The following is a 14,027-nucleotide window of genomic DNA, read 5'->3' as shown; positions in this document are numbered from 1 at the left end:
ACTTGACATACTGTATAAAAGATATAGGGTTGTGATCTTCCTACTAATATTTGAGGGTGAATAAATAATTTATATTAAAAAAATAAGATTTTTATAACCAAATTACCCTTATAACTTTCAAATAATTATATATATATATATATATATATATATATATATATATATATATATATATAAAATTTAGTGTACATTATGAGTATTTAAATAATTTATATCTTTATTTTTAGTTTAAATCAATAAATTAATTTGTTAGATGCCACGTGTGAAGGATTTGGGTATGTGGATGGATATATAATATTATACTTCAAATTTCTCCGGTCTAATATGATAATTTCAGCCTTTACAAGGATAAAAAGCACAATAATCGATAGTTCATGTGGAACGAAGGAACAAACAGGCAAGTGTTAATGGGTAAATCAATGGAATTTGGATGACAACTGTCAGTTTAGAGATTTCATGAAAATAATAATGTATTTAAAATAAATATCGGATCAAATTCATTGGGGGTAGCAAGTCAGGTTTTTGCAAATATTTACAGAATGGATTTAGGAGGACTGCATGATCAAATTCACTGGGGGTAACAAGTCAGGGAAGTGCACACAAATACTAATCTATGTAATTAAGCATATTTGTCCGTTTGATTGTTCATCAACTAAATGCAAATAATACCCTATAATTTCCAAATTTGAACAAAATCTTTCTTAAGGGTTTTAGTTATTCCAAATAGTAGCTATGAGACTCATAAGCTGTGTTTAATTTAAGAGAGATTGGAGACACATCAAAAAAATGATTATTAGGTGATTAATGCAACAGCTGAAGAATCCTTACAATTCAATCTAATATAACCAAAATTAATATTGGAACGGTTCCAAGGAGTCACTACAAATATTAAACCAATAATAGCTTGTGATAGAGATGAAGTCAGCAAGTGCTTGATCTTAATTGGATCCTCTCAATGGACAGAAGATTCTCTGCAAGATAATGATAATGTTTTCGGCATCGAATGACTAGTGCATTTTTGTTGTTGTTGTAGGAAAACCGATGTCATCAGTCAAAGGACCTGCTGCTGCAGATGTATATCTATATATTCCTATTGATGTGTTACTCAGGTGGGCAAATATGTACATCAACCTGAAGGGAAGAGAAAAAAAAAAGAAAAAAAGAAAGAGAGAGGAATAAATCAGCATTTCTCTGAAGATTTATCACCATGCCTTGAGTAGAACAGGGAGTAATTCATTCATAATCACAAAGAACTTAAATATCAGTTGTATCGATTATGTCAATCGATCGGTCCTATCAGACACTGGTATTAAACATATAGCTTGATGCCACTAAGGATTTAAATATTAGTTGTACCGATATTATCAATCAAATTTGATTTAACTTTATTTAATGATGTCAAGTGGTAAGGTACAAATTACCTATTGCCTGATAATACCATATCCGAACCATGTTTAAAACTTTGCTCATAACATCTATCTTCTTCCATTATTGAAGATTCACCAGAAAAGTGTGTGCGAACATAGCGAAATAGAGAAGGTAAGAGTTGTACCACATTGGTGAGACTGTACGAGGCTTAGAAAAGTAAGCGCAGATAGAGAACAATCCATCCAGCCATGGAGAAGACAGCAAAAATGTGAACCCAGAATAGAACAGAAGCTGCTTCCTTTCCGCAGCCTCTTAAACTGGCAACTGCACCTGTAACAAAATTGGAATATTAAAAACCCTTTCATGAGATGATCTGTCTCTTTGCAACAACATAGTAAAGAACAAGTATAAAGAATTTGGATACTTCATCTTAATTGTGGCTCACGAAAAAGAAAACAAATGGTTCGTACTTCCTAGCAACGTAACCAGTAATTATCGGAGCTAAGACCAATATTGACATAAGATAGAATCTTAAATCGAATGTCAATTCCAAAGGACTTAAAAAGAGAAGTGGAGTAAAAATTCTATAAGATAAAACTCCAAAAGTCAACTACATCGACCACAAGGTTCTGCATCATCTTGGTGTGAACGAAAAAAGGAATTCACAAGGTTTTAACACTACATTTTGTTCACATAAAAGCAGGTCTAAAGATGGTTTCATCATCAATAACAACTAAAGGTGAAGGTTAATACCAGAAAGGACCGAGGTGGGCATTGTGTGTTGCAGCAGGAGGATAAATTTGAACATTTTGTCATCCCTGGGAAAAAGTCCAAGCTTGTCCGCAACAGTGACAATGGCAAGCCCTGCAGGAGGAACCAAGACCAATCGCCCAAATATGATAGCCACAGTCGTTCTTAACCCAAGTCTTCTACTCCCTGCACCAGGACCTGGAAAGCAACAAAGGTTGAAGAACACAACAGGCACAAGATATGACAATATGCACTTGAACTATTTCTTCGACTTTTGAAAATGCACATCACTGGAAAAGAATGCCATGCTTGGCTTACTGGGTAGCGCTAGACAAGACAAATTAAATCCCATTGAATAGCTTTTAGCATATACTTTTACTACCATGCATCACTGGATAACTTTTAAAATAATTGTCAATGTTATCTTATAATCTTGGATTTTAGTTCCCAGGAAGAGGTGCCAACAAATTATTATTTTACACATTCCAAAATGAAAAACATGTCTTTGGATTTACATGTACAGAAAAGTAGACAATTTATGCAAGAAATAGCAATAAGGTCCACAATAGCCTTACTTGTTGACAGTGACATTAAAGACTCTTGAAGTATGATTGAATATATGAATTTGATATACGCCTAAGATAATGTTAGCTTGATAATTGTAAAGACTTACCATCAACGAGATTACCACCCAAGGCAAGCAAAATGCATGGAATCATTGCTTCCCTGTGAATGAGTATGGATCAATATGAAGTATAACTAGTATATATACTAAAATTCACATGTATCTTCCATTTTAACTGAAAAGAGTCCCAAAACATAGCATAACCATGCAAGAAAATGAAGTCATTTTTTCAGCTACCAGCTTCTCAGCTTGATTTAGCCTCAAGCTCACCTCATTAACTCAGTATACCAACAATAAGAATTGACTACAACAATATGAACAACACTTATCAAATAAATTCCAACTGAATCATCATACTTGACACTCTAAATTTCTCCAAGATGAATTGCAGTAAGTATTTATCTTAATACGACTTCAAAAGCTTTTTGTTCACTTTTCGACCTACACATCTCTTTTTTCTGCAAGGCTGGTCAACATTAACTTCTACATGCTATCAAACAAGGCTTCCTTCATAGACCATGCTTGTTGTCTCATATTACCTATATGATTTTTAATAAGTTAACAAGACCACACAGCTTGGTCCTGTTAAAAAGACTATGCTCTAACCTGACCATGTTTGCTTGGGAGTAACCAGCCTCATGGAATCTTGTGTCCTATTTTTAAAATTTACAATACCTATGTTTTCAACGAAGCTTTTACTTCGCTTATTAAATTGAGAAAATGTGCATTAAACAATAAAATCTTTAATGCAACAGAAAAGAACACAAGTAACACCATAATAACAGAACAGAATAGTACCCAAGAATAAGGCAGCTGTCAGTGAAAAAGAAGAATGGGGCATCATCTGTTAGGATGAGGTGCTTCAGAAATGGAACAATGCCAATTACAATTGCCAGGACCTGTTGCAATATATAAATATTGTTCAGTTGCAATCATCAAGAAACCAATCATGCAAACAATGTCACGACCACAGGCAAACTTCAACCACAGTAATTTAAAAAAAATCCAAAATTAAATCTGTAGAATAAAAAAAAAAAACTTTCTGACCTTCAACAATCAAACAAGAAAAATTGAAAGATTGATGAAATTTACTCTAACGAATGAGATTATATTTATTTAAACCAATATGTGAAATGTACTATATTACTGAAAGCAAGGTTCCCAATACCGCACCGTACCGGTATTTCGATCTGGGCTCGGTACCGGTATGGTACGGTATATCGAGCGGTACACCCAGGTGTACCGAGTACTGTAGCACTGCTACAGTGCACTCGGACCGGTAATAGGCGGTCCGCGTACCAACAACCTGTCGGACCGGTACGTACCGCCCATACCGAGCGGTATGGTTCGGTACAGTAGACCTTGACTGAAAGTCACATGTATGTCTTAATATGCATGTATTAGTTTCTTCAAAATAAAGGGATCAGTTCACCGTCAGAATAAGGTGTTCCAATAAAGGCTAGTGCAATAATGCCTCTCTTTAGCTTGATCAGTCAAGCTATAATTGCATATGAAATGAAGATGAAGTTGTCAAAAAAGAAAAAGAAGCGTCATCATTCATGATATTACAATAAAAAATTATCGCTTAGGCAGGCCAACATCATTCTTTCTTAATAATCTAATGACCATAAGGTAGGTTCTTTGGAAACTAAATCATCAAAATGCAATTCAAATATTTAAGTTCAAATAACTACTTACCGAGGCAATAATAGGAGGCTGAAAAACTTGCTTTATCTTTAGCTTTTCGACTAGGTAGCATAGGTGCTCAATTAGCTGCATTAAATAAAAGATCAAGAACAGTCCAGTCACATAAGTCAAGAGCTCAATTTAACCACAAGAAAAAAATGAGTCATAATATAAATTCTTAGACCATAAGGAATCCCCTTTCCTTTTCTCCTTAATCACAGCTTAGATTCTCTATAAGTTTACAAGTACTAGAGTACACAACAACAAGCATTTTACTTCACCTAGCAGCACACCATACACCGAACAATGTTCTACCATGTCAAAAATCTACACTCTTGCAAAATATTTAAGTTATCCTACTATGCAGATCTAGCAGCAAGTTCACATCAAACGGTTAAATTGACAAGAGTCATATAATCAAATGAGAGCTTGCTATCAGTAGTGTCAACTAGCTTTGATTAAAAGCAATAAGGCACAATGTGCTCAATACAAGCAAATGCTCCTTGCAGAGAGATTCTTGAATAAGAATCCCATAAAGCCTGGTTTTATGCATGTATAAGTAGTATGTGATAGCAGCATGAACAGACATGAGCATTGAACTCGGATGTGTAACCAACCAAGTACCCGAAGTAGAAGTGCAATAAAATAGGACTAGGATACATATTAAAACAATTAAAAGTATAAAATAAACTAATATGTTATTAAGTTTAGTACAAGGTCTTCAATTTCGAATAATACCGCCCGTATCGAGCGGTACGTACCGACCCTTCAGCAGATTGGTACACGGATCGCTCGCTACTGAGAGGCGACATCGTAGAAAAAATGAGGTAACGTCGTAGATTTTTTTAATTTTATATATAAATAAATATAATAAATAAATAAAAATAAATAATATATATAAAGGCGACGTCGTACTTTTTTTTTTACTTATATATATATATATATATATATATTGAACGGTATACCGAATAGTATACCACTCGGTATAGTACCGTACCGTACCGAACGAATTTCGAAACTTTGGTACGGTACGATATTTCAATCCTTGGTTTAGTAAACTATCTATATTAAAAAAAAATAGTATAATCACTGATGAAGAATAACCCTAGATCGCCACTAAAACTTATGAATTAAAATTTCATCTACAAATATCCAAAACTTAAATAAATAAATTTAATTAAAATATCAAAATAAGTAAATGGGAGTAGTTAATGGGATAATAGTCCCAACTCCCATGGCTACCTCCAAGGGAGTGGTCACACAAAAGATGGACCTCATGCACCCTTTCTTTTTTCCCCTTCACCAAGCGTGCATGCAGCAACAAGCAACAAAGGGATCAGCATTATTCCTCTTCTGTGTTCTTTTTTTTTTCAACTATGGAGGGCTAAGACAAAAAACATTCTACACTGCTACTGCCTGCTATTTCATCCCCTTGGAGGCACAGCAAGGCAAAATTAGGCAAATTCTATCTTGACTTGGCCAAGTCTGTCGATTAGGATGAGTCAAACCGGGTACAGTGTGCATTGAGGCACTGGTCGAAAGGCCTGGACTATAACCAGCATTATCTAGACATAATTATATTTCTAAGTAAAATGGTTATGGAATACATGGTGCCAAAACACCAAGTATGATTCCAATTTTGGTGTCAAAACACCTAATTTTGCTTATCAACAAAAGCAGTCATGATGCTTGAAAAAGAATTAATCAGGATGATGAAATTACAGATAAAAATTAGTAATGCCACTGAACAAATTTTAGAAAGATAAAAAAATCAAACTGCATCGTTGACTAGGAAATATGCAAGACTTGACACTACAATCAGCATAAAGCATGATAGGCCAGATAATATATGGGTTTCCCTTACTCTCCCTTGTCTTGAAGATTCATGACCAGTAATTTCAGGCTCCTTAGAAGTCAGCAATGGCACTTGATCAGACACGGAGTCATTTACAGGGACCTTTGTTGGAAGTTTCTCCTCATCTGCCCCATCAAAGGTTTCACCTGGTGGTGGTGCAAGCATCTGAAACACATAGGTATACAGGACTATTGCACCTACCTGTAACATCCACAATTAAAAGCTTATAAGATTACTATGGCCTTCAAATCTGCTGACACAGGATGATTATATGCATAGTTATCATGTGACAATAAGATTCTATAACTCTAGCTTTAAAAGAAAATAGATTCTATAACTCTGAAGACTTCTGATCATAGGCAAAAAGTTGTGTTTATAACAAAGATTGAATTCCCAAAAAAAGCTACCAGTTCCCAATGCATAAAATATAAAAAAATATCTTTTCATAATTGCTAGGTAGAATTTCTTCTAATTCTATTATAAACTCAGCCATCTCTTTTGATGCTTGAGCTCACTTTGACCAATCTTCAAAAAACAAATCAAGTTTCTTTAATAGGCTTACACAAATTTACGACCAATGATGCAGGCATTGAAATATAAAGAGGGGGGGAACCTTGATACATAAAGCGTTAAGGAAAAAAACGACTGGTGAACCTTCATATTTTTCCCTTGACGGTCTTAGTATGGTCCAACTCTAATGGAGGTGGAATGCAAGTAATAAAAATATTGCAAAGGATGAAGTAGAATTAGATGGACCATATAGAAGAGTAAGGAAAAGGACAGAGGTGGTCTTAATTTCATCAGGACTATAACTGGATAAACACCAAAGCAATCAACAACATAACCCTGTTCCTAAAGATGCACTGAGCCACAACATATATAGGTTAAGTCATTGACAATTTGAAGCATCATTTTAACCTGAATAGTCCTGTAACTTTCCTACATCAACTTAAAACCAAGAAAATTCTTCAGTGTGACTATTACATATAGAAAGAAGTACAAAGATTGAGTTACATGAATAGCTTTGCAGCCTAATTCTAAAGCCTGTGCTTTGGATCGAGAAATTGGCAGAAGATTTTGTATCTAAAAGAGTGCCATTTGCTTCAAACGAACATGTTGTCATTGGCCCAGTGCATCCATTTGGTGCACAATTTAGGCTTGATAATTTGCTCAAATATATCTCTTTGTTCATCTACAAAATATAAGTTAGCTAACTTTAATGCCTACTTGAATGAAAGAAACCTCTTAATGAACAAAATCATCTAAAACTAGGGGCTTGATAACAAATGACGTTGGAGGAACTCTCAGTTCTATTCACTCAAAAAATGGACTTTAAAGGATTAATTTTACACATTATCTGCATTAGAGACTCATGTTTATACATGAATTGACAACCAGAACATTTCCTCAACATGGAAGATAAGATATATATAAACCAATAATCTTATAGCAAACAATGAAAAAGTCAAGAATAAAAAGTCATTAAACAAATCACTTATTATAGATTTTACATAAAGAATTGGAACAGAAAATGGCCTATCTATAAGATAAAAGGCATAAAGAAGATCTACTATGTAGCAAGAACTGTTATACTTACCCACTGACCGAATGAGATGTAAGCATTCCCATCCTGGCTACATTTGTCACTGTCACCAAAAGGGTTTGATTTGTCTCGACATAGAGCAGCAATCAGAACAAGAGGTATATTCCCAATGTTTCCTGTATTCAAGATTAAAGCAAGTTTAAAATTCATAATAGCAACTTTCTGACAAGTTGCAACAGTCAAATACAAGGGTGACTAATATGATCTATAACAAGTATACCATCTATACTTTTCACTCTGCAATCTACCCTACATCCCCCAACACCCTCTCTGAAAAATGAAAAGGAAAAAGAAAGCACTCTTTTTTGCTTTTAAACAGAGTAGGGAAATAATCAAACCCTGTACCATTTAAAACAAAAGGAAGACATTCCAGAGATGGTTCCTAAATGATTGGCATTTCTCCTCTCAATAATAATAATAAAGGAGTTTCTTTGGGGGCTTGATGGGCTGCCAGCAAGTTGAAACCAACCACCAGGTGGTCAGAACAACAGATGCAAGAAAGGTCAGCATGTGAAGAATTAGTGAGCCTATGACAGCATGACACACACACACACACACACACTCTCTCTCTCTCTCTCTCTTGATGCTTGTTGGCACTATAGGCATGGGACATGCTGCGAATATAAAATTCCTGGTAAAACATTTAAAACAATATTGTCAATCATGTGCTCTACTGCACTTCTTCCAAGCATTGAATTCTTATCTGAACTTCTCATAATATTGCTTGAAGAAGCACCTATAATGACCACATGATAAAACCAGTTCTAAGTTCTAATGGGCCAGTATGGGAATCAATCGATATCATACTGGTTCATACCAGTGTACTGAGTGTTGGTACGCTGGTTGGTACCGAGTTTCAGAAGAAACCTGAAAAGAACTGAAAAAAATAGAAAAACTTGTCAAGGTACAGGCCTTGTACCAGACATACTGGGCGGCATAGAGCTCTGTATTATGCATACTACCCAGTTTACCTCCATTTGTACTGAAATGTATAGGATGATATTGCAAACCTTGCTAACAAGAACCTCATCCAAGATAATTGATCAAGTAAGGATCTTCATAGTCCACAAAAAATATACATATATTAAAACTAGAATTTGGTGGAAGGTTAAGTAAATCATGGTTCTACTCTACATTTCACCAGACTGTTGGATCGACAGCACGGACCATGGCACATGCCTCCTAGTACCATGCATACTCAAATCTTAAAAAAGGTTCTGCAGCATGTGCTGGCATCTCATATGTTGCTACGTTGGACCCGTGTTGGTCTGGTCGAGGACCGACACAGGTGTGTTTCCTGATACATAAAATCATGATTTAAACAAAAGGCATTTTGTATATGGTTCCTTCACAATTATCAATTCTCCTCTTGATATTCAAAAGAGAAAAGTTTCCTCTTGGTCAGCAGTCAGCAAGCTGGAACCAACCACCAGGTGGTCAGAAATACATATGCAAGGCATCCATTTTCCAAAGGCCAGAATGTGAAGAATTAGTGACTCTGTAACTGTATTACCCTCCTTTCTCTATCTCAATCCTTGCTGAGAGTGTTGGCACTATAGGCATGGGGCATGCTGCCAATTACAAAATTCATGGTAAAACATTTCAAGAAATATAGTCAACGTGCTTTACTGCACTTCTTCCAACCACAGGATTTTTATTTGAAGTGACCACATAATACAATCAGTTCTAAGGTTTTACAAGTACCTTTGCTAACATAGTTGATGAAGTAAAAAACCTTGATAGGCCACATAAAACATACATATTAAAACCAGAATTTGGTGGCAGGCTAAGTAATCCAAGAATCAGTAATAAACTAATTTAATATATCTAAAAAGAACACCAATATTGCCTTTGCTTTCAATTTCTAGTTGCCTCTTCCAAATGATTATTATACGAAGTAATGCAGCAACCTCAACTAACAAATTTCATTGGAGAAACACAGAGGAAAATAATTATAAGCCAAAGGATGACAGATGTATAAACATAAAAATGGCAACCACTAAACCACTAACCAACAATGCATTCAAAATAATAACAAATGAACAATTAACATATACAGAAAATCCTTAAAAGAAAACTGCCAACCACTAATGTCAGATACTCATCAGGAATAATTGACTTACCAATTCCAATATTTATAATGGTAAACTTGAAGTATGGACGTGGTGGTCGAACAATGGAAGCAACGACAAGACCCACAAGAGATCCTGATATGGTTGCCAAAATGATATTAACAGGAATAAACCACCTGCAGATGTAGAATATTAGTGTGTTGTATTGCTGCTCACCAATTTTTCACTCGGTTAGAATATGAGGATAAAACTATTTGTTTTAGCAACGCAGCAGAACAAATATCTTGTGTTTCGTACATGGTATGAGATAACGAAAAACAAAGAAGATCATACAATTGATGCTAGTCAACAGCCTTTCCTTAGTAAAAGTAACCATAAATTTCAAGGCTTTATGACCAAGAAAAATGCAAGAAACAGGAAAAGCATAATTTTGAGCAAATACTTGAATTCCAGAAAAGAAACCTGACCCTGCTATAATTTAAATTAAGTTGGAACCACCAAATGATAGAACAAAAAAAAAAAAACTAAGAATTTCCTTTGAAGATTGTGTGTTGACACAACTTTTCACAGATAGATTTAAACAGAAAAGAAAAATCTTCACCATGAAAAATGCATTCACTGCCATGGATGTCAAGATACTAGCACTATTCTATTGGGTATTATCGTGAATATCACAGACAGTAAAACAGTACCAATCATGAATATCATAAACAGAAAACCAGTATCTATCATGTATAATCAACAACCCAACCAGTAAAGCAATAAACATTTTGGAAGAAACAAATATTCAAAACATGAAGATCAAAAAGACAAATTTATACAAAAAAAAATGAATTATGAAGAAGCCATCAACAAATCTTACCACTCGAGCAACTTCTGCAAAGTTATTGCACGCCCAAGTTGGGAGAATATTAGGCAAGGAAGGAGAAGAGAAAAGACAAGCTGCAAGATGTTATCAGGAACAATATGTCACCAATTTTGTCAGGACAAGAAAAATTATGACGAGACAAATTCCCAAGAATTTGCAATTAAATACGAAAATGATAAACAAATAATCCCTTAGTCTCCTCTTTTTTTAAAATCCCTTAATCTCTTTCCTCTTTTTTTTTTGTTTTTGCTGACTCTGAAATCAAATTTATCCTTACATAAACAGACTTCTCCTTTTTCTTTAAAAGCCCATCTGTGTAAACTATAAATGAATATGCAACATTCCTGTTGGCTCAACTCTCAACTACAATTACTAGCTTATTCATAACATTTTAACAGCCAAGATTATTGGTAAATTTACTATGGTAAAAAATGAATAATTACTTTTAGCAAGCAGCGGAGGCAAAGAACAAACATCAACATATTCTGAAACTCACTATAACCAAACACTAGTAATAAGTAATAACATGTATTATTGAACCAAAGTTGACAATGGTCCACATCAAAGAAGGCACCTACAAGAGCAAACTTCAAATTGAATCTTGTTTTTTTAGACAAATGAAAATGTGCTTTACATCATCATAATATAATTTTCCTGATATAAAGAAAATGCAACAAGATATAGGATCTTGGTGGCTAACACATCCCATGTCTCACTGGGACCATAGCAAACTATTACAAAAATTCTCTTTTGTCTATGGGAGCACCATCACTGTAATACACGGAAAAGGTATCTGACCACTTCATAGACTAGTTAGTAGTAATTTATTTCTTTCCCCTTATCCAACAGGCTTTGCTCCTGGTTCATGAATAATTTACATGCTTGAATTATCTTGTTACATGTTTGCTTTTCACCAATGTTATAATTAGCATGTGATGGGCACATTGCAGTGGAGACTGTTCCTTATAGATTGCTGATTGTGTGCACCATTGCACAATGCCCAGAGGCCAAAGCAGACTACTAAATACTATTGATCAAATAAAAACACAAGTGCTTTATTATATCAAGGATCCAAATAAACATGCTTTATTACATATGCTTCATATAAAATGGTGATTATATATTCAGTCCTTGAAAAGGAGAAGGGAAGGAACAGTTTTTGTCTAATAATCTCTGCACTCCGAGGAACAAAGATCACCAATCTGTATGCTCAAGCGTGGAGGAATCATCAGCCTCGTTGTTTTTCCTTTGTTTAAGGTATAGATATATATAAGTTCATGTCTCTAGGGTAAAAAGATCAAGACCAAAGGTAGAAAATCTTAACCATCTTAACTTGACTAACTAACTCATCACACCTAACAGAATCAATCCTAACAAAATTTGCTTTCACTTCCACTTAATTGCAGGTAAACAATATAGATCATTTGATACTACTGTGTCCATATCACTGGCATTCCACCTTATACCATTGTCGCATACATAGAATTGTGCTCAAGACTTGAAAACACAATTTAGAACAGTGCTTTTCACCTACATGACAAGTTTAACATGTCTGGCTAAAGGAAACAAACTAATTACTAGTGAGGAACCCTACCATCTGAAAGCTGTTAAATTGCTATTGTTTGCAGTGTAGAATGCAAATAAAAGAAAATGATGAAATGTAGGATAGCTTCTTAAAATTTCTTTTGCATGCAGAAATTTCATAAACAAGTATGGGATAATAAATTTTGTACAACTATAGGTGATCACTTACCCCATTAAGAAGCTTCCGGCCATTCGCGGGAAGAATGTTGACATACTTGGAGGCCATAAGAAACCCCATAAAGCACATTGTAAACACTTTTGCTATTGGTAGAACAGCAAACTTCATCAATGCGAAGACGGACTCACTACTCCCACTCTGACCATCCGTTACGACGGCCAACAAAGAGCGCTCCATATTCGCAGAGCTTGTTTAAGATCTCTGATGATGCTTAAACAACCTCCAAGAACAAATCAGACGATATTCGTTCCCCTGAGGCGTATAATTGGAGAAGAACTAGAGGGCTTATGGACTTAACGAGACTTGCTCAAATAGAAAAAGATGCACTACCGCAAATTCTCACTCGCAAAATTAAAAGATTAGAAGAAAACAGTAAGATGAATATTTTTTTTACTGTGAAATTGATATACACACCAAATCTGAATAAAAATATTTTTTTGTAAGAGGTAACGCCGTTTCTATTCCATAAAATCATCAAGAAACAAATCTACCAAAAAAATTCTGAATAGAAGAAGGATTTCACATGTCCTCTCCCTCCTTTTAGATCATATAAAAACAGTCAACTTATAACAACTCTTGACAACCAGTTGCAACAACCATTCCAATCCCAATCTTGCTAACCACTTCAAATCTATAGCCCCCCCTCCCACAAACTCACCAAACGTTCAAGAGGAACATGAAAACCCCACAAATTTCCTCGATTTCTTCATCTTACCCGTTCTCCGTCAAGTCAGCGACCATTCAAGAGGTCTCGTCCCCCTCCTCAGATCCGGACCCTCCAAGAATGTTCCAATCTCGCACTTGAGGGATTCGATCCAAACTCTCTCTCCCTTCCTCTCCCTTCTTCCGCTCTCCCCTCTTTGTAACGGAGTGTTGAAACTTCCGTGCTATTTACCAACACGTCATTTATAGTTTTAGTTAGTGAGGAAATCTTCCGTGGAAACCCCGAACCTTAAACTATTAACATTTTAGTCCTTTTTGTTTGGAGAAACAGTCCCTCGGTTCGAAAATAAAAAGCCCATGCTTTCGGTCCAGAAGCGGCCTAATTCTGATTTACGGTCGGACCGGCTTCAATTTTGGTATATGGATGGGGAATTAAGGACAATTCTTAATGTTTGGTGTGGAAACAAAGAGTAATAAATGATAGATTGATGGGCAATTATGGTCCTTAATGTTTTACATGGATTCCGAAAAAACAAACAAACAAACCATTCGGTAGTGTCCGGACTCCAATCTCGGTTGGACCGGGTTTAATTTCGAGGGCCAGATGGGAATTAAGCATAACCCATACAATTTGGAGTCATAACAATATCAAACAGCCCCCTGGACACAAGAAAAATTAAATGTTCAGGTCCTTTTCATCGGCCCACCTATCCGGTTCAACTGCGGCCTAATTCCGATCCCTGCTCGGACCGGGTTCATTTTTTAAAGGTCTTCT

General features: G+C 35.4%; 1 protein-coding gene across 2 annotated transcripts; it reads right to left on the bottom strand.

Annotated features, from left to right (window-relative positions):
• Positions 1 to 767: 767 nt before the first annotated feature.
• On the bottom strand, positions 768 to 13,452 carry LOC135583908 (protein PIN-LIKES 6-like). 2 transcript variants are annotated; one of them, XM_065083228.1, is made up of 12 exons: positions 13,305 to 13,452; positions 12,581 to 12,841; positions 10,822 to 10,901; positions 10,011 to 10,135; positions 7,882 to 8,003; positions 6,294 to 6,485; positions 4,442 to 4,516; positions 3,542 to 3,642; positions 2,792 to 2,844; positions 2,122 to 2,316; positions 1,553 to 1,698; positions 768 to 1,131 (listed from the first exon to the last, which is right to left on the bottom strand). In XM_065083228.1, exons 2-11 carry the CDS (start codon positions 12,764 to 12,766, stop codon positions 1,577 to 1,579), a joined length of 1,251 nt encoding a protein of 416 aa, XP_064939300.1. In that variant the 5' UTR covers positions 12,767 to 12,841; positions 13,305 to 13,452; the 3' UTR covers positions 768 to 1,131; positions 1,553 to 1,576. The 2 variants fall into 2 exon arrangements, with proteins under 2 accessions (XP_064939300.1, XP_064939301.1); XM_065083229.1 differs by lacking the exon at positions 13,305 to 13,452 and adding an exon at positions 13,004 to 13,278.
• Between the last annotated feature and the right edge of the window lie 575 nt (positions 13,453 to 14,027).

Source organism: Musa acuminata, chromosome BXJ1-9 (assembly GCF_036884655.1).
Source record: "Musa acuminata AAA Group cultivar baxijiao chromosome BXJ1-9, Cavendish_Baxijiao_AAA, whole genome shotgun sequence".
Classification (NCBI taxonomy): Eukaryota; Viridiplantae; Streptophyta; class Magnoliopsida; order Zingiberales; family Musaceae; genus Musa; species Musa acuminata.
This window is presented reverse-complemented; position numbering and strand designations above follow the sequence as displayed.